General features: G+C 36.0%; 1 protein-coding gene across 1 annotated transcript in view; it reads right to left on the reverse strand.

Moving 5' to 3' along the window:
- Positions 1 to 20,955, reverse strand: part of MTPN (myotrophin) — a 62,113-nt gene extending 41,158 nt beyond the window's left edge. The window contains exon 1 of the mRNA XM_082846806.1: positions 20,632 to 20,955. Within this exon, the coding sequence (XP_082702932.1) occupies positions 20,632 to 20,703 (72 nt within the window). The 5' untranslated portion in view covers positions 20,704 to 20,955. The remainder of the gene's footprint in view (positions 1 to 20,631) is intronic.
- Between the last annotated feature and the right edge of the window lie 1,296 nt (positions 20,956 to 22,251).

The following is a 22,251-nucleotide window of genomic DNA, read 5'->3' on the forward strand; positions in this document are numbered from 1 at the left end:
AGTAACTTTTTGGAAGAAAAAGAAGAAAATAAATTCTGACAGCTAAAAAAGGCAAAATGAAAGCAAGTTTAAACAAAGTGAATTCAAAGGCTAAAAAGCATAAAGTTTAAATAAATTGATCAGTTATATCAATAAATGTGAATAGGTTTATCTATCAAAGATAAAGAATGAATTTTGTTCATGTTCATTTTGTTTTGAATTTTGTTAAATGACAACAAAAAGAAAAGCAAACAAAAAATCCAACTAGAAGCTGTTACTGAGCAACACACCTAAGAAACAAAGTAATATGAGAAAATTATAAAAGAATGGGCAAAAATACATCAGGCACATATATCTAAAAAACTAAGAAGAGGGGCTTCCCTGGTGGCTCAGTGGTTGAGAGTCCGCCTGCCGATGCAGAGGACACGGGTTCGTGCCCCGGTCTGGGAAGATCCCACATGCCGCAGAGCGGCTAGGCCCGTGAGCCATGGCTGCTGAGCCTGTGAGTCCGGAGCCTGTGCTCCGCAATGGGAGAGGCCACAACAGTGAGAGGCCCGCGTACCGCAAAAACAAAAAAAAACCAAAAAAGAACAAAAAAAACCCTAAGAAGAGTAATATTAATATATGACAAAGTAGAATTAAAGGCAAAGAAAAGTAAATGGGAAAAAGATGTTCATTTTACATTTTTAAAAATGTAGACGTCAGTCATGAATTTTTATCTGAATATCAAGAAAACGACTGACAAAAATAGTGTTGTACACAACTCAACATTAAAAAAAAACAAAACAAAGAAAAACCCCGACCCAATTAAAAAAGGGGCAGAAGAACCGAATAGACATTTTTCTGAAGAGGAAATGCAGATGGCCAACAGGCACATGAAAAGATGCTAAACACCACTAATCATCAGGGAAATGCAAATCAAAACCACTACGAGATAGCACCTCCCACCTGTCAGAATGGCTATCATCAAAAAGAATGTAAATAACAAATGTTGGTGAGGATGTGGAAAAAAGGGAACCCTCGTACACTGTTGGTGGGAATGTAAATTGGTGTAGCCACCATGGAAAACAGTATGGAGGTTTCTCAATAAAAACAGAACTACCATATAACCCAGCAATTCCACTCCTGGGTATATATCCAAAAAAACCCAAGTACACTAATTTGAAAAGACGCATGTACCCCAATGTTCATGGTAGCACTATTTACAATAGCCAAGACATGTAAACAACCTAAATGTCCATTGACAGATGAATGGATAAAGAAGATGTGGTGTGTATGTGTATACACACACACACACACACACACACACACACACACACTAGAATACTACACAGCCATAAAAAAGACTGAAATTTTGCCATCTGCAGCAACATGGATAGACTTGGAGGGCATTATGCTAAGTAAAATAAGTCAGACAGAAAAAGACAAATACTCTATATCACTTATATGTGGAATCTAAAAAATACAACAAACTAGTGAATATAACAAAAGAGAAGCACACTTACAGACACAGAGAACAAACTAATGGTTACCAGTGGGAAGAAGGAAGGGGGGAGGAGCAATACAGGGGTAGGGAATTAAGAGATACAAACTATTATGTATAAAATAAGCTACAAAAAAAATAAAATAAAAAAATAAGCTACAAGGATAACTGTACAACATGGGGAATATAGCCAATATATATTTTTTTAATTAATTAATTTATTTTTCTGTACATGGGCCTCTCACTGTTGTGGCCTCTCCAGTTTCAGAGCACAGGCTCCGGACGCGCAGGCTCCACGGCATGTGGGATCTTCCCGGACTGGGGCATGAACCCGCGTCCCCTGCATCGGCAGGCGGACTCTCAACCACTGCGCCACCAGGGAAGCCCTAGCCAGTATTTTATAATAACTATAGGGTATAACCTTTAAAATTGTGACTCACTATATTGTACATCTGTAACTTTTATAACATTTACAGCAACTATACTTCAAAAAAAAAGGTCTGTCAATCTCCTATAACCATTGCTGAGGAAAGAAGAAGAAAGAATCAGCAAAATGAAGTATACATTAAAAAAACAGCATTGGAGTGAGGGACTATCATAATAATCTCAGTCTTTGGCAGTTAAGAATATAGCCAGGCTTGATTAATAATTAATGAGATTGAATTAATATATACCAAACTCTCGACTCTATAGAAACTACAATTCTATTTCCATTGACTATTAACAAATCTCATTCATAATAGACCGAAGAAAACCTCAATACATTCCCAAGTTTAGGAGCTTACAGAACCCATTCTCTAATCCCAATGCAATAAAACTAAAAAATTAGTACCAAAGGCTTTAGCACAAACACAAAACAGAACAAAAAACCCAAGGAAACAACAAAAATAACACACAAACACACACACACAACCAAACCAACACTTAATGTCCTAAATTACTGATGGAGTAAAGAGGAACGCAATACTAGAATTAGACTATTTTGAAAATAAGGTAAAAATGTTAATTATATTAAAGAATATTACTTATAGACAGAACCAAAACTGTGAAAAACCAAGTGAGCTTTTGTGAGATGGTTAAATTAAAAGTATGGATTTTTAAAGTCTGCCACAATTCTTTTACTTCACATTAGATTTTGAAAACATTTATAATTCTGCTTAAGTCTTGAAACAACAACAAAAATTTTAAGTACACTAATTGTGATAACTTTTCATTTAAGCTGAAAGGTAATGACAATCTTTACAAATTTAGAAGTCCATAAAAAAGTCTGTATAGAAACACCATTCAATGCCTCTTGCTTCCTAAGAAAATTAACCTCAGAACATCTGACTTGAAAGATCTATCCTTCTAGTTTTGTAAAAATCAGTGTTAATAAGAGTTCATTAGAGTTCCTAATGCTTGAGAAACCCCCCAATATTTATATATATTTATAAATATATATATATGCATACATATATAATATATATCCATCAATATTTCCTTTAGAATAATTGTTCCCAAACCTGACACTGTTCAAATTATATATATCCTTATAAAAATGAACATTCAGAACAGAAGAAAAGAATTAAGAACAATATACAGCAATTACAGCACTAACTGCAGAAAATCTCCAAGCTAATTAAAAAAAAAGTCTTAATATTTTGAATCAAAGTCTAGGAGCCAAAGTACTTGCTCAATTCACTTTTCATTTTAAACAAAACTGGCAAACTAATACCTGGCTTTGGTGATCTTGTGTAGCAATTTGACTGTTTCCTCTTGAATAACAAATTAGGGGAAAACAATGAGCAACATTCTGTGCCAAAGGTAAAGAAGTCTTACAAGGACTTAAATTATTATTTAATTATGAAGCTTGAAATGCTGAACCACTTTTTTACATGATTAAGTCAAAGCGGCCTGGCATCTTTTTTATTTGATCTCCTCATCCTTCGTCTTACTTACACCTTAGAAGTAGTTAAAAGTATCAAAGAACACAGAACCCCCCTAATGCACTGGGTGGCAAGAGTTAAATCCTATAAGGATGTTACTCCCCCCGCCCCTCCCCATTCAGACACCCTATCTGCCAGTTTGCTAACGTCAAGAAGGAGGTGAATTGGTTCACTTGGACTCTGCTAATGCCCTCTTTCCTATTCAGACTTTGGATGCTCTTCTTTTCCTGTCATTTAGACTCTAAATTTTACCAATGACTTTCACCTTGACCTGATATTCCTTAATCTGATCTTGATTTTGCCTTCTGGATAGAGAATAGCTGCAAGCTCTTTCTACATAAACTCCTCTTACCCTGGTATACACAGCTGTAGATCTTTCATAAGACCTTGAAGCTTTAAAGAGTTTTTCATTCACTAGTCATTTATTTAGTCATTCCTTCATTCATTCAACAAATATTTATGAGCTCCCACTATGAGCTATACATTATTCTAAGTGGTAGAAATACAGAAGTGAACAAAACAGGCAAAGTTCATCAGGTCAAGTAATGGCCTGTAACCTGCTCAGCAAGAGCTGGATTATGGTCACTGTGGTTCTAAAAGTTTCTCTTTTGACAACAGTTTGTGCTAAGTCAAACAAAACTTCAAACTCCATTCTTCCTCTCCCTCCTTAATTAAAAAAATAATAATACTCATGTTCCTGTAATGGAACAAGAGTGCTCTCTGGAATCTAACAGATCCAGAAATAAATTCTGGCTCTGCCATTTACTAGCTTGGTTACCCTGGGCAAGTTACTTGAATTTCTTCAAGTCTCATTTACCTCATCTGCAAAAAGTCTTTTATGGTCTTTTTTAAAACAAAATTTTCTGACAATTAAACAAAAAAATGTAGACCAAGCACTCAGTAAACAACCTCACATTAAACAGTGGCCACTGGGATATTGTGATTATTGTTATTTCATAGCACAGTGCAAAAATTAGGACTCTAGTCATAGAAAACAAACTTATGGTTACCAAAGGGGAAGGGGGGTTAGGGATAAATTAGGAGTATGGGATTAACATATTCACACTACCATATATAAAATAAACAACAAGGATTTACTGTATAGCACAAGGAACTATATTCAATATCTTATAATAACCTATAATGGAAAAGAATTGAAAAAAATTATATATATATATATAAAAACCGAATCACTTTGCTGTACACCTGAAACTAAAACAACATTGTAAATCAACTATACTTCAATAGAAAAGAAAAAAAAAATTAGGTCTCTGGTTTGCTTTATCCGTGTTCTAGGGATATTACTAGTCTAATCACTTATATGGTCCAGAGAGCAAATTTTCTTCTGGTAGGCTGCTGTTACTACTTCATTGCAACTGCAGCTACTAGAAGTTTAAGGCAAACAAAGGGTAATAGGTTAGGTACACCAGTAAAGAAATTTCAAGGGGCTTTATGATAGGAAGTGTTCTATCTCTAACACCCACAATCCAAATACAGAGTAAATCAGAACAGTCTAGTTTACTTAGTATTTCTATATTTTTAGACATAGAACTCTTCCTTTCACTAGATTTCCCCTAGTTTTTCTCAATCTTTGCCTTCCCCACTCTCCTACATGGCTTTAATATGGAATAAAAACATATTTTTAATAGTTTCAGATTTCCTATCCTTAATAGCAACATTTTTAAAATGCATCTCAAAAGTATAGTTTGGTGGAGATAGTTACTATAGATCCAGTACTTCTTATAGGCCTCTACTACACAAGATGAGGTTCATCTGAATAATAAACATTCGGATGGGATAGTGTTCTTTAAAATATTTCTAAATGAAATGGTTATCTGGCTCCTGCAGAGAACTACTATTTTAGCCTTTTCCTACTTTTATAGGCTTTTCTTCAGGTGAAAAGAAACGACTAATTCTCTTCCTTTGATCTTTAAGATACGTACACGTTGCTGCAACTGAGCTCTAAGGCATAAGTACATACTCTACTGTCACAAGAAACCAGTGTCCTCAAAAGCTACTTAGCAAAGAGTAGATTAAATTAGCATACGTGTGACCATTTTGTAGTGCAGCACGTAAATTAATACTGGACACCTGACTGATTGTAGAATGTAGCAAAACTATTAAATTTAACAAATTCTACACAGTTGAGTCAATGTCCCTAGTAATTCAGTTACAGCTAAGTATTACCTGTCCCCACTTAGAATTCAAAGACTGTAAGACTCGGGTGTTTAGGTTTTGTTTGTTTTGTTTTTCTTTTTCAGTATTTTTATGATGACAGATCCTTTTGGGAACTGGATGAATGCTATGGACCTTCCTTTCCTATGACCCTCCCTCTGTCCTCCTCCCTCCCCTGCCACTCAAGGTTAAAAGTCCTTACCTTAGGATATTACTTTGCCAAGAAAAATCATATATTACTGCACTGGTGACATTAGTGGGTAAAACCAGTACCAGAGTTATAAATACCAGTACCAGAGTTGCAGATAATATTATATGAAACTTTACGATACAGAATATAGATAGATGGCACAACAGAAAGGTAGAAAGTCTGAGAAGAGTATAAAATAAAATCAGCTTGCTCTTAGTCCACATAGTTTCTACAAAGTTAACAGTAAAGTTCTGTCACACCAAATGCATCGAACTCTCAATGTTATAAATATGAACTCATTTCAAAGTAATGAACAATGATACCCATAACAAATAATCATTTAATGAGCATCTCTTTAATAAATGTAATATATGAAGATACAGCTTCATAAAGCACTTTAAATGTTTTAAACAATAGTTTCTTATTACTAGTTAAAAATCCATACTAGGCTGATCCTGACCAAAGTGATCACCTTCTAATATCCAACAGATAAGTCACCTCAGATATGTTCCCAATTGAGGGTTATTTTCACTGACAAAATTACTATGAGTGGTAGTAATTTTGACACACTTCAATGGTTGTGATGGCTGAGAATCTGGCCAAAAAGAAAAAAGCTGTTTGCAGTAAAAAACAAACAAAACACATATACCTTGTTTAAGGATGAGAACTACAAAATAAAACGAAGTCCTGTGTTTTTAACACCATTTTACAAATAATTATGTATCTCTGTCTCTGGGACTCTTAACCTAGGACTATTCAAGGTTCTGAAAGTATGTATTCAAATTATAGGTTATAGTTCATTTTCATTAATTTACTTATTAGCAGCATCACACAGAACAGAAAGCAAAGAAATAAAATGTGCACCAGAAAACATGTTAAGTGCAAATGTGTAAGTCTTTATAAGTATTTTTAATCCATAAAAGTGTTAAGCATCTTTCTTTCTTACTAACAAAAAAACGTTTTAAAATGGAAGCCTGCAATAATTAAGGTCCCAAATCTTATGGTATGTTACCATATATACCATCTATACATCTATCTGGAACTTTCAAGTTTTTTTTTTTTCTTTCAAAATGACTACTTCAGGCATTTAAATTAGTTTTATATAGTTGATTTACTTATTAAAAGCACACTTTTCTTCTTTGAAAGGTTTAAAAGCAATTAGACATTTTCTAATTGAAAATAGTGAAGTATTAAAATTTTTACTGATGGTATAAAATTACAATTTTAATTTAACAAAATATATATTTCTATATGAAGACTACCAAAATTAAGAAAATCCATCCAAAACATTATAGCAGTATCTCAATGTGGAAAAAGATTAATATGATCAAAAAGTAGCTTCATTTTCAAGAAACTAATTCATGGCTCCATAATTGGAATAAATTCCTAAAAATATTATGTAGCCTGGGAAATCCCTTGTACTCTGTTCCAATGGTTTATATTCTTAAAGGCTGTATCTGTAAATAATCCCATGATAAGGAGAGAGAGGGAGAAAGGGAGGAAAGGACAGGGCAAGAGAGAAGGGAAGAGAAAGAAAAATTCAGTCCCTAAAATTTCAGGCATGATCTCTGTAGAAATCTGCTGAGTGGGAAGGGGGTTATATATTTTCTTAAGATTGTTTTTTGTCACCATCATACATGAATGACAACTTAAATATATTCATATCTTTTATTCCTGACAGAACTGCTTATTTCACTGTTTTCCAGTACCATCACAGAAAATAATCTAAAGGTAAGATGATTTTTTTTTAACCCCTTGGAAATTAATGTCATTATTTTGCCAAGAAGCTTACAGACTAAAAATAAAAAAATTTCATAGTTAATCATTTTAGCCAGCATGCATCTTGCTCTTCATTTGGGTTTATTAATTTTGAATAGAAGTATAGGGACTGTCTATTTCCAATCTGGGGTCTTTTTTCTGAAAACTTGTATTTCTATTTATCAGTTCAAACTTGTATGTTCTTCCCTATCTTCTGCTGGTTTGATCTCAATGTTTTACCTACTGTAATACTTAATCTTGATTTTTTTTTCCATCTAGTATTTCACATGTAGTTCTGAAACATTTCATTACAAATGATGTGGAAAGAATACTCTTCTAGAACGAATCAGATCAAATCCAATCCTTCCACTCATTAGTTGTAGGATTGCAGGCAAGTTACTTAATTTCCATTTCCCTAATTATAAAATGGAGATAAGGCCTACCTGGGTAGATGTGAGGATTAAATTTCATACATATCTGTATGTATATTTATTACGTGGAACCATACCTGGCATAGAGTACTCAAAGGGAAGGCATTCTGTTCTCGTTATCTTCCATTTTGAATGTGATGTTCTATAGCATTCATTCTCCTCTATATTGCAACCAAATATGATTTCTTGGCTCTTACAGCAATCTATTCTTTTTATACAGTTGTATGTTTTCTTAACACGTTTGTATAGTTGCTTTCTAAGTTCTTTTCATATGTCACGTATTAAATAGGGAAATAATTTGAGAACCCATACAACTATCTATCTTATTTGTTGTTTGTCCTGTACACCCTTTTATCTGAACCTACCAAAGAAAACTCATCCTCAGAAGAGTTATTGAATACACTGGCCAGCACTGTAGGTCTCAAATGATATTTGATGAATGAACTGTGAATGAACCAGTGAGAACTGTGCTAACTAGCCTTCTCTTTCACTCCTAGAGTTGGAAATCAAGCCAGGTCACGCGACTGGCACTAGGGCCGGAAAGAGAAGAATTCTGGCACGTTTTTGGTGATGGATGACCTTTGATAGCTGAGAAGATTTTGTAAAATTCCCTTTCACAGTTTAAAGATCTAGTTTCTCTTTGCATGTTTATAAGTAATGATTCCTAATTTTCAGAATAATTTTAGGCCTCTTGCCTAAAGGTTCACATTTACCGTAGAAACGCTACACTTTTTCTTTTAAAGAATTTCATTCAGCCTCTCTTCTCTCTTCCCCCTATCTGTACATGGCTTTCCATGCCTTGCTTTTCCTTACAGTTCAATACCTTTAAACCATAAAGATCATATTTTTGGAAAGGCTGATCCCGAAAATAAGTTTTATATTTGATCATATATTTTAATTATTTTAGATTTCAAAAACTCAAGGGGAAAGAAATGAAATTTAGTTTATCGGACAACCTGGTTTTTGTAACTTCAATGTTATGCAGGAGTGAGTAAACTATGACCAGTGGGGCCAAACCTCGTCTGCTGCCTATTTTTGTAAATAAAGTTTTACTGGAACACAGACATGCTCATTTGTTTACATAACATCTATGGCTGCTTTTTAACAACAGCAGAGATGAACAGTTGTGATAGAGACTGTATGGCTTACAAAGTCCAGGCTGTAAGAGAGCCTTGATGTCTCTAAGCCTCCTCTTAGGAAAGGGTCTAAATAAAAACAACACAAATAGCAAATATTTACTACACAGTTACAATATCTTAGGCACTGCTTTGTTAAATTTTACATTAATTATCTCTTTTAAAAATTGGGTAAAATTTTTGCATAAAATTTATGGCTAAAACGTGAATTGGGTACTTATTGTAATCCCTATTTTCAGATGAGAAAGCTGAGGGGTTTTTTAAATTTATTTATTTTTGGCTGCATTGGGTCTTCATTGCTGTGCGCGGGCTTTCTCTAGTTGCGGCGAGCGGGGGCTCCTCTTCGTTGCAGGGCATGGGCTTCTCATTGTGGTGGCTTCTCCTGTTGTGAAGCACGGGCTCTAGGCACGCGGGCTTCAGTAGTTGTGGCACACAGGCTCAGTAGCTGTGGCTTGCAGGCTCTAGAGCGCAGGCTCAGTAGTTGTGGCATACAGGCTTAGTTGCTCTGCAGCATGTGGGATCTTCCTGGACCAGGGATCAAACCCATGTCCCCTGCGTTGGCAGGTGGATTCTTAACTACTGCACCACCAGGGAAATCCTCTTTTTTATTTTTTTTAACAACTTAAGTTATATTGGGATTAAATGACAATTTAAGGCAATTATTAATATATATAGTAAATAAAATGGAAACATTTACATTTAAGACATTTATAGATTTTAGTATTTTCCTCAGTGAGTAACAGTATTTTCACATGTCTTTATTCAAAGCACTTTTCATATATGTAATCTTATTTTTTTTTAATTGAAGTATAAATGACCTACAACACTATGTTAGTTCCAGGTACACATCATAGTGATTTGATATTTCTATACATTTCAAAATGATCATCATTTGTCACCATACAAAGTTATGTCACCATACAAAGTTATCTGTCACCATACAAAGTTATTACAATATTATTAACTATATTCCCCACACTGTACCTTTCTTTCCTGTGACTCATTTATTTTGTAACTGGAAGTTTATAACTCTTAATGTCCTATTTCACTCACCCCTCCCATTCTCCTTCCTCTGGCAACCACCTGTTCATTCTCTATATCTATGCATCCATTTCTGTTTTGTTATGTTTGTTCACTTATTTTGGTTTTTAGATTCCACATATACGTGAAAATCATATAGTATTTGTCTTTCTCTGACTTATTTCATTTATCATAATACCCTTGATGCCCATCCATGTAGCAAATGACAAGGTTTCATTATTTTTTATGGCTGAGTAATATTCCACTGTATATATATACACCACATCTTTATCCATTCATCTACTGATGGACATTTAGGTTGCTTCCATATCTTGGCTACTGTAAATACTGCTGCAATGAAATTAAGAATTTAAAAATTCTTAACTGAAATTCTAAAATGATGGCCACAAGAGGTTACAAGTGGAAGTTTGTGTTATATTTATACAACTGTTATCACTATTACTGTATTTCACAACTATTACAGTAGTGAGGAAAAAGTGAACCAAGTTTGAAAACTGAGCTATTTTTAAGTGAGGAAATGCAGGAATATCATTTACACTAAGAACATCTGTTTTAAAGAGGTATGTGGTAAAACAACTTTGAAAACAACAAAGCAAGGAAGGGTTAATTCCTAGAGATACGGCTTCAACGCAAATTTAACTAAACTATATAGGTGGATAAAAGACAATGTGATAAAGATTGGGAATACAAAGATACCTTCTAAAAAATTCATAGCTCAACAGGGGACAGGCAGGTAAAAATTAATATGGGGTTCTTAACTGCAAGCAACAGAAACCAATTCATACTGATCAACAGAAATGTAATGCATTAAACAGGCATTAAAAGTAGTTCTCAGAATTGCTGGGATGTTTGAAGAACTGCACTCAGTAAACGGGCAGGAACTGAGCGAGAAGGCTTAAAGGCAAGAAATAAAAATCAAAATCTGTGACATGAACCACCTGAGTACAGAAGAGATGTCACTACTTCTCCTTTTGGCAACTGGATGCTTTATTGCTGCCACTACATCTTTTACTGTGCCCACACAGGCTCCAGATAAAAGCATCCAATTAGTCATGTTTGGGCTATGGGCCAATTTCCTAAAGTTTGGGCACGAGAAAACAATTTATTTGTCCTTTTTTGCTTTTGTGTAGTGGGAGCCAGGGCTTGCACTTCACCAAGATTCATACTATATAGCAGGGAACTCCTCAAACACAGGAAGGGGCTTCAAAGGCTGGGAAGCCCCACCCCCAAGAAAACAACCCCCCCTCTACAAACACTGTATCTTAAATCAAGATTTGCAGAAATATTTTGAGGGGGAGTCTATGTGTGCTCAAATACCTATTCAAATACTTAAATAATAACAAGTGATATACTCCTATACATTCACCTTTGTTTTTTTAACCAGTCATTAAGACAAAACTCTTTTTCAACATTCAAAACTTAAAGACATATTTCACAGAGCAAGATTTGAGTTTCTTAAGCCACTCAGTTTTTCAAACTCAAGTCCAGGGACTTGTCAGTCAAGTCAGGAGCCCATAGCTCTCAAGTTTAAGAAACTACACTAAAACATAATATAATAAGAAAGCTCTATATTAGATACCATGTTGGCATAAACGAGGGATTAACTACAGTCAGGGAATGCTATGCAGAACAAAAACTTTAAAATAACCAGAAATTTACCAAGCAAATGGGGTGGGGCAAAAAAAGAATACTCCAACAGAGGTAACAGCTAGTATAAAGCACTTCATTAGAAAACACTGTAGTGTAGTGAAAAAGGCACCTGTTCAGGTCAGGAAAAGTGAATTAAACTCCTAATCCTAATTAGCAGTATAATCTGGGTCAAGTCCTTTAACATCTGATTTTTCCTCATCTACAAAATAAGGGAGACGGACTAGATGATCTTTAAGTAGTTTTGCTACTAAACAAATTTCTGGTTATTATTATTAATCACAATGGTTAACATTTATTGGCACTCACCATATGGCAGGGAAAATAGTATACAGTTTACATATATTAGGTAGGTATCATTATCCCCATTTTCCCCAATTGAGGAAACTCAAGTTCTGAGCAGTTAGCTAACTCATTCAAAGTGATCCAGTTAGTAAGAGAGCCACAGCTGGAGGATTTAATTGCAAAGCCAATACATTCAATCATAGTTAAACCAATCACAAAATTCCAAATTCCCTAAGGACAGGGAATTTGCTACTATGGTTTTTATTATGCTATGGGTAATATGTTTATTATCTACCTTTTTCTGATATCTAAATTTTTCAGAGGGCCAAGAATTTAGACCCAAGTATCAAAATATTCATTACTTTATATGGTCAAATAGAAATCTTTCCAAAATATATCATACACATCTCTGTTTAGATAAAAGTAGATCAAATTTTAACTTTTCTTGAAGCTCAAGGTTACATTTATACATATTAATTATTGTATGGTTCTGTGGAACTTTAAGATAATGTGACTCTTTTCTCTTCATTTTCTTGGGTCAGCTTATGTATTTGTTTCTTCTCTCACTGCTTTCATTAATCACAGGTCCTCTACACCCTTATAATGGTTTCTGGACTAAAAAAATAAATCAAGTTGCAAAAAAATTACTTTCAGCCATATTTCTCATTACAAGGTGACTTTTGATGTAGTACCATAAAGTAATTCTTAATTATCAATTCAGCTGTGATTTGATGACCTAAGCACAACTTTATTGTTTCAAATACTTTGACACAGAATATTGCTGTACTGTACCATATCCTCCTATCTTAAGATACTTCATAAAGAATTAAAATCTAAAGCATCATGTCTTCACATAATGCCAGCGAGCCAGAAAAAAAAAAAAGTTTAATGTTTATGAAGTCATATGGGTTAAATGTGAGGTAGGTTCCAAAAATGCTCCTTGTTTCCCTGAAATGATAGAAAAAAGGAAAAATCCTTATAGGAACCCTCCTGCAAAAATTCTAAAGAGAATATAAGAGAGAAAGTGGCTCTATCCCATACTAAAACATATTATGAAACTACCATTAAAACAGTTTAGTATGGATAGAAAAAGAGCAAGAAATCCAAACACATATTGGAATTTTCTTTATGATAAATAGTTCAGATTAGTAGGTAAAGAGGAATTACAATAAATGTAGAAACTGTTAAAAAAATACACAAACTATATTCCTATTTCATGTCTTACTTCAAAATAAGTAACGGAAGGATCAAATGCCTAAAATGCAAAAAAATGAAAAACAGAAGTTCTGGAAGAAAGACCAAATTTATTCATAATCTGATAGAGGAGAATAAACAGGTCTCTTTAAATAGGACACAAAATCCAAGTCACAAAAGGGGGAAAAAGGGATATACTTAACCACATAAAAAGTAAAGACTGTTGTAAAACAACAACCAAAAAAATGAAGCCAAGAGACAAACTGGAAAAAATATTTGCAAAACATATGATAAAAAAACTAACTTCCTGGACTTCCCCAGTGGTGCAGTGGTTAAGAATCTGCCTGCCAATGCAGTGGACACAGATTTGAGCTCTGGTCAGGGAAGACACCATATGCCGCGGAGCAACTAAGCCTGTGCGCCACAACTACTGAGCCTACATGCCGCAACTACTGAAGCCCGTGCGCCTAGAGCCCGTGCTCCGCAACAAGAGAAACCACCGCAATGAGAAGCATGCACACCTCAATGAAGAGCAGCCCCCGCTTCCCGCAACTAGAGAAAGCCCACACGCAGCAAGGAAGACCCAACGCAGCCATAAATAAATAAACAAACAAACCCCAAATACTAACTTCCTTAATTTATAAAGGGCTCATACAAATCAATAAAAAACAGACCAATTACCTACTAGAAAAAAGAACAAAAGATATAAACAAGAAATCTGAGGAAATGAATACAAATGCTAATAAAGTTCTGATGTTTGATTTCCTCATTAAAGAAATGCAAATCACCTATTCAAATGGCAAAAATGCAATGTCTTAGGGAATGATCAGTCTCAAGTGCTACTGATGTGTGTCTAAGTTGATAAAATTCATCGGGAAGGTCATCCAGATATAGCCTGAGAAGCTGTCAAGCATATGTACAAAGGTAATCATGATAACATACGCTGGAAAAAGATGTTTATCATGGAGCATTAGTTAAATAAATTATGGTATATCCATAAAATGGAGGCATGCACCATTTAAAAAGGCAGGGGGATGAATAAATTTCAATGTAGAATCTAAGATAAACTATTAAGGAATTAAAAAAAGCAAAGTGCAGAAGTGTGTATAGAATTATTTTTAAGTGGGGAAATGGATGAGTAAGCGGGTTTTCCAATGTTTCTCTGGAATTAATTATGTGAACCTGTTAAGTGTGGTTAACTTTGTTCACAGGGACTGGGGCAGAGAGCCACAGGTCTTGCATTTTCTAATCTGTTCCCGAGTTAATGTCACTTTTTAAAGTTAATAAGAATTATCTACAGAGTAGAATTGTGGGCCAATTTTTGCCTTTTTAAATACTTTTCTGTCTTAAAAATACCTAATAAAATCTATATTTTAAATTTAAAAAACCACCTGGGTAGGGATAATGGGCAATGGGACCCTTTGTTGCACTTTATTCTATCAATACAGCTTTCTCTCTTAAATAATAAGCATATATCATTTTAAAATTTAAATCAGCTTTAACATATTACACTTTAAATTGTTTGCCCTAGTTTGATAATGTTTAAAATCTCAAAGCAAAACACTACATATGGACATCTGAGTGAAAACTTGTCTTCCAATGTTAAAAAGATCTTGCCATTATTTTAAATTCAAAGTAAAAGACTAATAGAAAAGTATCTACACTAAACTTTCTGTATCTACTGAGGGCACCTTCTTCTACAAGCTGACCTACTGGCTTTCTGACTGGGTCACAAGCCCTTTTGCAGAAAGGGCATAACACAGTGACAAATTTTTATAAGAAAGAAACTGATAATTTAAAAAAGAAGCAAACAAACAAAAAGAAACAACAAAAAAGGAAACTGCATAAAACTGATACATGCAAGATAGTGTGAATCAGGACCTCTTTTCAATTGCCTATTTTATTAGGAAAGTGAAAAGTGATCCCAATAAGTCATGCAATTTCTAAAGATTAGAGTTGATACTTTTCTCTCAGGTTCAAGAGATCATTTTCTCTCACAGGTGAACAATTGTTGCTTTTCAAACATACCAGAGTGTCAAAGGCAGGTGTAATTAGATTGGGGGCTGGAGAGGGAAAGGAAACCACAGAGAAAGGGAAGTTAGAGGCCTGATGTATAGTATTTCACAGTAAGTGAAACAGAAGCACATGTAAACAAGAGAGTATATATATCAGACCTACTGTAAATTCTAAGGTACTACTTATCAATATAACTCACAAGCATTCACCTCTAAGAGAGTTGGATCCTCAAAACTAATCACAAAGCTCACCTCTAAGTAGTCTCAATGGATAATTACCATCCTGCTGTGATTATTTTTAATACTTACTCAATAATACAGTACTCCCTGAGTTACCTAGCATTATTGAGAAATGAAAGTCAATGGTATGCTGACATAAATAGCAAGGAGCTTTGAAGCCAGAGAGACTAAGTTCAAATCTCAGCTTCATTACTCAAGAGCTGTATGACCTTGGGCAAGTTATTTAATCTTTGCCTCTATTTCTTCATCTCTAAAATCTCTAAAATTGGGTTAACAATATTAACTATGTTCAGGGGTTGATGTGATAAATAAATGAAATTATACCTGTACATGGCATCACAGTACTCAAATATATAAAGTTTTAAGAACATATCTTTTGAAAAAAGTGCCATTTGTTTAATTTAAACCATTCTGAATAGAAGTCTCAATACTTCAGTTAACTTTTGTTTCTTCTTAAGGCAAACAGACACAATTTAACTTTTCCTGTACTGTACAGGATCGTAATTATTAATACAAATTATAAGATTACGCATGACGACACATACAAAAAAATTTCCACAAGTTTTCAATCAATCAATTAATCAGTTTCTTTACAGACACTTTGAGAAAGGCAGCACCTGACAAGACTTAAAAGTTTATAGCGATGTCTCCATGCTAATTATTTCCAAATGTAACAATTTTACAATTAAACAGTTGAAAATTTAAAAAACTGTACCCCTTTTACTATTCCTTATTCACAGAGATAACTTGTGCTTGCCTCTTGCAAGCCCCTTTCTCATTTTCTTAATGTGCTCATGCTAAGCAACTGTGAGCTAAGAAGCCAGATAACCATTTCAAGGCAGACTGATCTGGTGAAAAATATATGGGCTGTAGATTCAGACAGCTCTGGGTTTAAATCCCAGTTGTGCTACTTATTTTGTGACCTTGTTAAATTACTTAACTTCTCTAAGCTTCAATTTCCTCATCTTCAAAATGGGAATACTATTACCTATATTGAAAGGCTGTGGTAAAAGGCAAATGAAAATTTACGTAAAAATCTTACAGAATGCTTTCTAGTACCTGGCAATATAAGTCATCCTGTCAATGGTAATTATTATTATATAACTAATGCAAGATGTTGAAACTATAGTGAAGTTAAGAATAAAAAGAATTTCTTACTTGGAACATATGCTTTTAATGTGTGAAATTCCTTGGCACTATACTGGAGACACAAAGATGAAAAAGGATATAGTATCTATCCTCCAGAGGCTCACAGCCTTTAATTAAAGACAGACATATAAACAAAATCACAGCAATTTGATAAGTGAAACAGTAAAAGAGGCAGCACTCCATTTGAAGTCAAAATGCTTCTCTGGAAGAGATGATATTTAAGCTAAGAGGAAAAACAGCTCACCAGGTTGGGAGTTAGGGACTGAGGTGAGCTGACTTGGTCAAAGAAGATGAAAGAGCACATGTGAAGATACACAAGTAAGAAACAGCCTAGCAGGGTCTGGAGCAGAGAGCGTGTAGAGAGAGTTTAAAAAGGCAAGCATAGGCCAGATTTTCACGATCTAGTACGCCAAACCAAGGAGGAGTTGGCCCTTTTTTAAAATAAATAATGGGGAATCACAAAAGTGTAAGGGCAGTGAAGAAGGTTGGCTGAAAAAGATAAGATGCTCAGATTCATATTAGAGAGAGATCCCTCCAGCTGAGATGTTCAAGTTGATCAGGAAAGAGGGGGGAACTACAGTCAAGGAAAATACAGTCCAGATGGTTAAGCAGCAGCAACTAATCTAAAGTAGTGATGATAAGAATGCAGAGTAAGGAATGGATGAGAGAGACTAAGAAAGGGAGTCCTGATAACACTCAGAAATTTGGGAAAATTCCCCAATTTCTAGTTTGGGCAAATGATTGGGTCATAATGTCATCAGTCAAAATGGGGACAAGAGAAATAGAAACAATTTTTGAGAAGAAAATGTGAGCTCAATTTGGAATTTATCTGAATGGCGCTATCCATTAGGCAGTCCAGAGCTCAAGTGAGGGCCGAATTAACTCCAATGAGAGAAATTAACATAAAGGCAGAAATGGAAGGCAAAAATAAGGCACCAAGAGGAATCATACAGATTGAAAATGGGTGAATACCTACTATCACTGCTCATGAATATCTTACTTTCTCTTGTTTTCCAATTGGACAAACTGCTTGCGAAAGTGAGATGTTATTTTACTTTGCATGCTACTTTAAAACCATGAACGCTTTTCCACATAGGTCTGCTTAATATAAACATATGAGTTTTCTGAGCATTGCGTCCAAATTCTTCACTATTATGCCAGGCTTAGCAAAGTGCTGGGGGCCTGAAAGGTGCCCAAGAAAAATGGATGAATTAAGTAAATATGGTCTTTTGGTCAGTCAAGAAACCAATTTGTTTCAGATATTGTTTTAATGACACAGATGAATATTTAATATGGAGTAATCTAAGTTTTTCTTTATATGCTGCTTTTTCCATTTAGGAACATAACAATTTTCAATGGTTTTGGAACTCTGAACTTATTTTTCAGAATTCAAGAAGTTACCCCAAACCAACAATTTATGCCTATCCATACTCCAGATTTCTGTATAGAAGTCAGAAGCAAATAGAAAAATACAATTATTGTTTTTTAAAATATTAATTTTAAAAAAGGGAAATACTAAAATGCTTCACCCACAGGTCCATTCTTAAATGTTAGCAATGTGAGAGATATTCACAGGAGTACTCAGAAGAGTATTTTTAAAGATTCTCACCCCTTAGAAGGAAAGCTACACAAGTCCAAATGTTTCTTTACGTACTTTCTTTGTACACACTCAGATAAATGCACATTACATAAACTTAGAGAATAATAATGTGTGCATAAATTGGTGGATGAAAAAGGTAAATCAGTGAATAAGCAGGGAAGATAGAGGCTGAGCAGAAGAAACCATGTTATGAGGACCTGAAATGTGAAAAGGCACAATAAGGGAGCTCAGTCAGAAAAAAATGGAGTGCTAGTTTTTGGTTGTTTTGTTTTTTATTATTTTTCATTAACAAAGCAAAAGATATTTGAAGAGACTCAAGTTACCCAATAAAAACTAAGAAAGGAAAAAGCTCAATGGTCTGTTCATAGAATTACTTTAGAGTCAAACCTTTTTGGATAAACCAGTTCTTAATACTTTCTTTTACTTTGCTTTGACTGTCTATCCTTCCCTCTCATGCACATCTTTTTTGTTAATGACAGTAAGCAGTATGGTAGTAATAGGGAAAAAATCAAAATCAAACTGAATAGAATGACCTAATTTAAAAACTAACTGAAAATAAATTACTCCATTGGTATTGGCACATATTTTTACAAAAATGTTTTTGTGTGATTGAAAACTATGCATAATCTGCCTGGATGTGGACCTTGGGAATGTCCTGCTAGAAATCTTGATATCATAAATTTTCACAATTACAGTTTAGATTGTGAGAGACTGCATGGAGAAGTTAAGGAGTCTAAGTTTGGGAGTCGGCAGTTTAGTTCTGCCTTCGTTTGTTCTCTCTATAACTTTGGATTTTTTTTTTTCTCTTAAGTACCCTGCATCTCAGTAATCTTATCTGTAAAATGGGACTAATAAAAGGACTTACTTTACAAGACTCACAAGGATGATACTAAATAATATAACAGGAAGACACTATATAAACTTATTTTTATAGCTGCAAGCTCAGTACTTAAGAACTTTTCATATCTCAAGAATATCAAATAACCTAGGTTCCACCATTAACAGAAAAACAAAAGCCCACTCACTTCCAGAGTACTTCAGTGTCCCACCACTGGAACCATACCATGGACTGAAGTGTTCCAAGTAATTTCCTTCCTTTAATCTTAAGGGAAACATCCAAAAAGTCCGATTTCAGACTATGCGAAAAGTCTAAATTGTAATGGTACTAAACAGAGTAAAAACTATCAGTAGCTTGCCTTGCACAATCCTGTAAGTTTTAAGAAACTCTGCTTCTGGTTACTTGTTTCTAACAGAACTCTGAAGCAAAAACATAGCAACATACCAGTGGTCATATCCTTTGAAGAACTAAAATCTGGATTGGCTTCTTACACTTTTAGAAGGTGAGCAAGATGCCCTCCCTGATCATGTCATAAAGCTATACTTTTTAGAAGCAAGATGTGCTCCATGCTTAGGTAATAAAGTCATACTTTTGTTTTGAAAGATTTCTTTTTAGATCACCATATTAAAATCACATGTAAGTTCTCTCCTAATTACACAATGCACAATTTCAGGGTCCAAAGGCAGGCCAGCTTGGAAATTTTAAGTTTACCACTTGATCACAACGTGGATTCACATCTGGGTTTAGGTTTGAGATTAGCTTTCTTCATCATGATTCTACCCCCAAGAGTACTGAGACTAAACTGCCTAACTATTTATTACACATATAAGCATTTCTGATGGATTCAAGGAGAAAGACAGAGTAACCAAAGTTCACACACTTGTTTGGAAACTGCTCAGATAACTTAAAGACGCCCAGATGCTAAATGACAACCTTACCACTGGAAGCAAAGAAGTTATTTGTTTTAGCGGGGGAGAGGGAAAAGGCCACACCCAAAGTTAAACGACTTCACAGTGAAGTGATACCAAGTTTCAGAATTTTAACTACTGCTATTTTCGGTACTCTTTTTCACGGTCAATGAATACTTTAAATTCATAACAGGCCCAAAGTTAAAGAAAACGTTCCTCTGACCCTAATCACTTGTTACTTCATTCAGTAGTGGGCAGGTCCAAGATGGAGAATTACCTCGTCCAAAAAAAGATTTAAGTGTAACTCTGGAGCAGAAAAGGGCCGAACTCAAGTCATCAGGGCTCGTAAGTGACTCTAAAAGAGCGGGTCACCACTCTCCCCTCCCCCAAGAGGTCGGGAAGGCAAGAGCCTGACTGTGTCACCACGGCAGTTACCTGACACAGAACGCGACCGCGTTGTGTGGACCCATCTTTCAGTTTGGACGCTCCCTGCCTCCCGGCTCTCTAGGTGCCGCCTCCACCCGGGAGGTCTCCCCCACCCCCGCCCCCGCCCCCGCCAGCCCAGCTCCCAGCAGCTTCCTCAGCCTCCCCTCCATCCCACCTCCGTGCTCTCGCGACTCCACTCATCCCCACGTACCTTGGCCACATAGTCTTTCACCTCATCCAGGTCTCCGTTTTTCAGGGCCCACATGAACTCCTTGTCGCACATTACTGCAGCGGGGCGGGCCGGCTAGCCAGGCAGAAAACGAGGAGGCGGTGGCAGCAGCAAGCGGATACCGCCGGGCGAGCGGGAGACAGGGCCGCGAGGAGCCGGAGCAAAGAGAAGGCGGGGTAGGCTGGCAGGCGAGCGAGGCAGTTGGCCGCGGCGACCGTTAGGGCGGGAGAAAGAAAGTTTTTTGCGGCCACCGGGCCCAGCTGAGAAGGTTCCGCCTGGCCGAAGAGAAGGTGGAGCGCTTGCACTTCCGGTTCACTCCCCGCTAGGGCCCTCCCCCAACTTCCTCTTCCTCTTCCCATCGGCGGAACGCCCCGCTCGGGACCCCGCCCCGACGGCCCGCGGCCGAGCGCCCCGCGTGCGCAGGCGCAGTGGCTGGGACGGCTGGCGGAGATTGCTGGGGGAGGAGGGGGCGGGTCTGGGAGGCCAAACAAGGGGGTCGGAGGTCAGGAAGGGCAGAAAGTTTGTGGCGGGAGATTTAGGGTATTCCAGAGGGGATCAGGACATTTCTGCGCCCCATAAGCGGGAAAAACTTAAGAGAAACCCACAGCCTTGGAGGGCATGTTGCTCACCTTCCTAGTGTGCAGTAGGAACGTTTGATTTGAATTCCTTGCCTTCTCTTTTCTTTCCCTCCTCCCCTCCTTTTCTTTCTCCTTCCCTCGCTTCCTTGCTCCTTCCCTTCCTTCCTCTACTGTCAAGCATCCTTTAGGCTCCTACTGCATGTCAGACTCTGCTAGGCACAGAGGCTGTAGGAAAAAAGATGGCATAAACCAATTCTTGCCCTCAAGGAACGCTTCCGTACTTATGACAACAATGTGAATTCAGTGTGCCAATACTACGTGTAATGTTCTGTGGAAGGAAAAACTCTACTCATCTCCCCGACCAGCAAATGATATCCAGAGACTAGGAATTCAGTTTGATGCCATAGGGCAGAGCAAACTTAACTGACCGGTACAATTTGTGTTTTTTAAATTTTTTTGTTCGTTTGTTTTTAATGCTTTGAAGCTTCAAGACCGTTCTAGTGAAACCGGTTCTACTCTTCCTAGAGTTTGGCTGTAATACCCTGGGGCACAGCCACCAAATGAATTGTGCCTCAACCCTAATGACCCAGGCGTGCACACATGAACATAAAGAAAGCCAATAAAAATGCTTATTGGAACTATTATATATATATGTATAGTCCATTATTTATGACCCACTAAACGGATAAATGATAAACTACTTTACTAGGCTTGCCATATAGAATAGGGGTTCAGAACACAGACTGGAACCAGAATGCTTAGTTTTGAATACCGGACCCAACCTTTGTTAATTTTGTGTCACCTCAAGCAAGTTATTTAACCCTGCCCTGTTCAGTTTTCCATATTTGTTAAGGGGATATGACAGTAGTGTTCAATAAACGCATATATATATATATATATATATATATATATATATATATATATATATATATATATATATATATATATATATATATGCCTGTGATTTAGAACTAGCAAATAGAGATAGGATTCAAATCAAAAGAAAAGTCTCCAAATATTTAAT

This window comes from Leucopleurus acutus, assembly GCF_964270905.1.
Source record: "Leucopleurus acutus genome assembly, chromosome: 9".
Classification (NCBI taxonomy): Eukaryota; Metazoa; Chordata; class Mammalia; order Artiodactyla; family Delphinidae; genus Leucopleurus; species Leucopleurus acutus.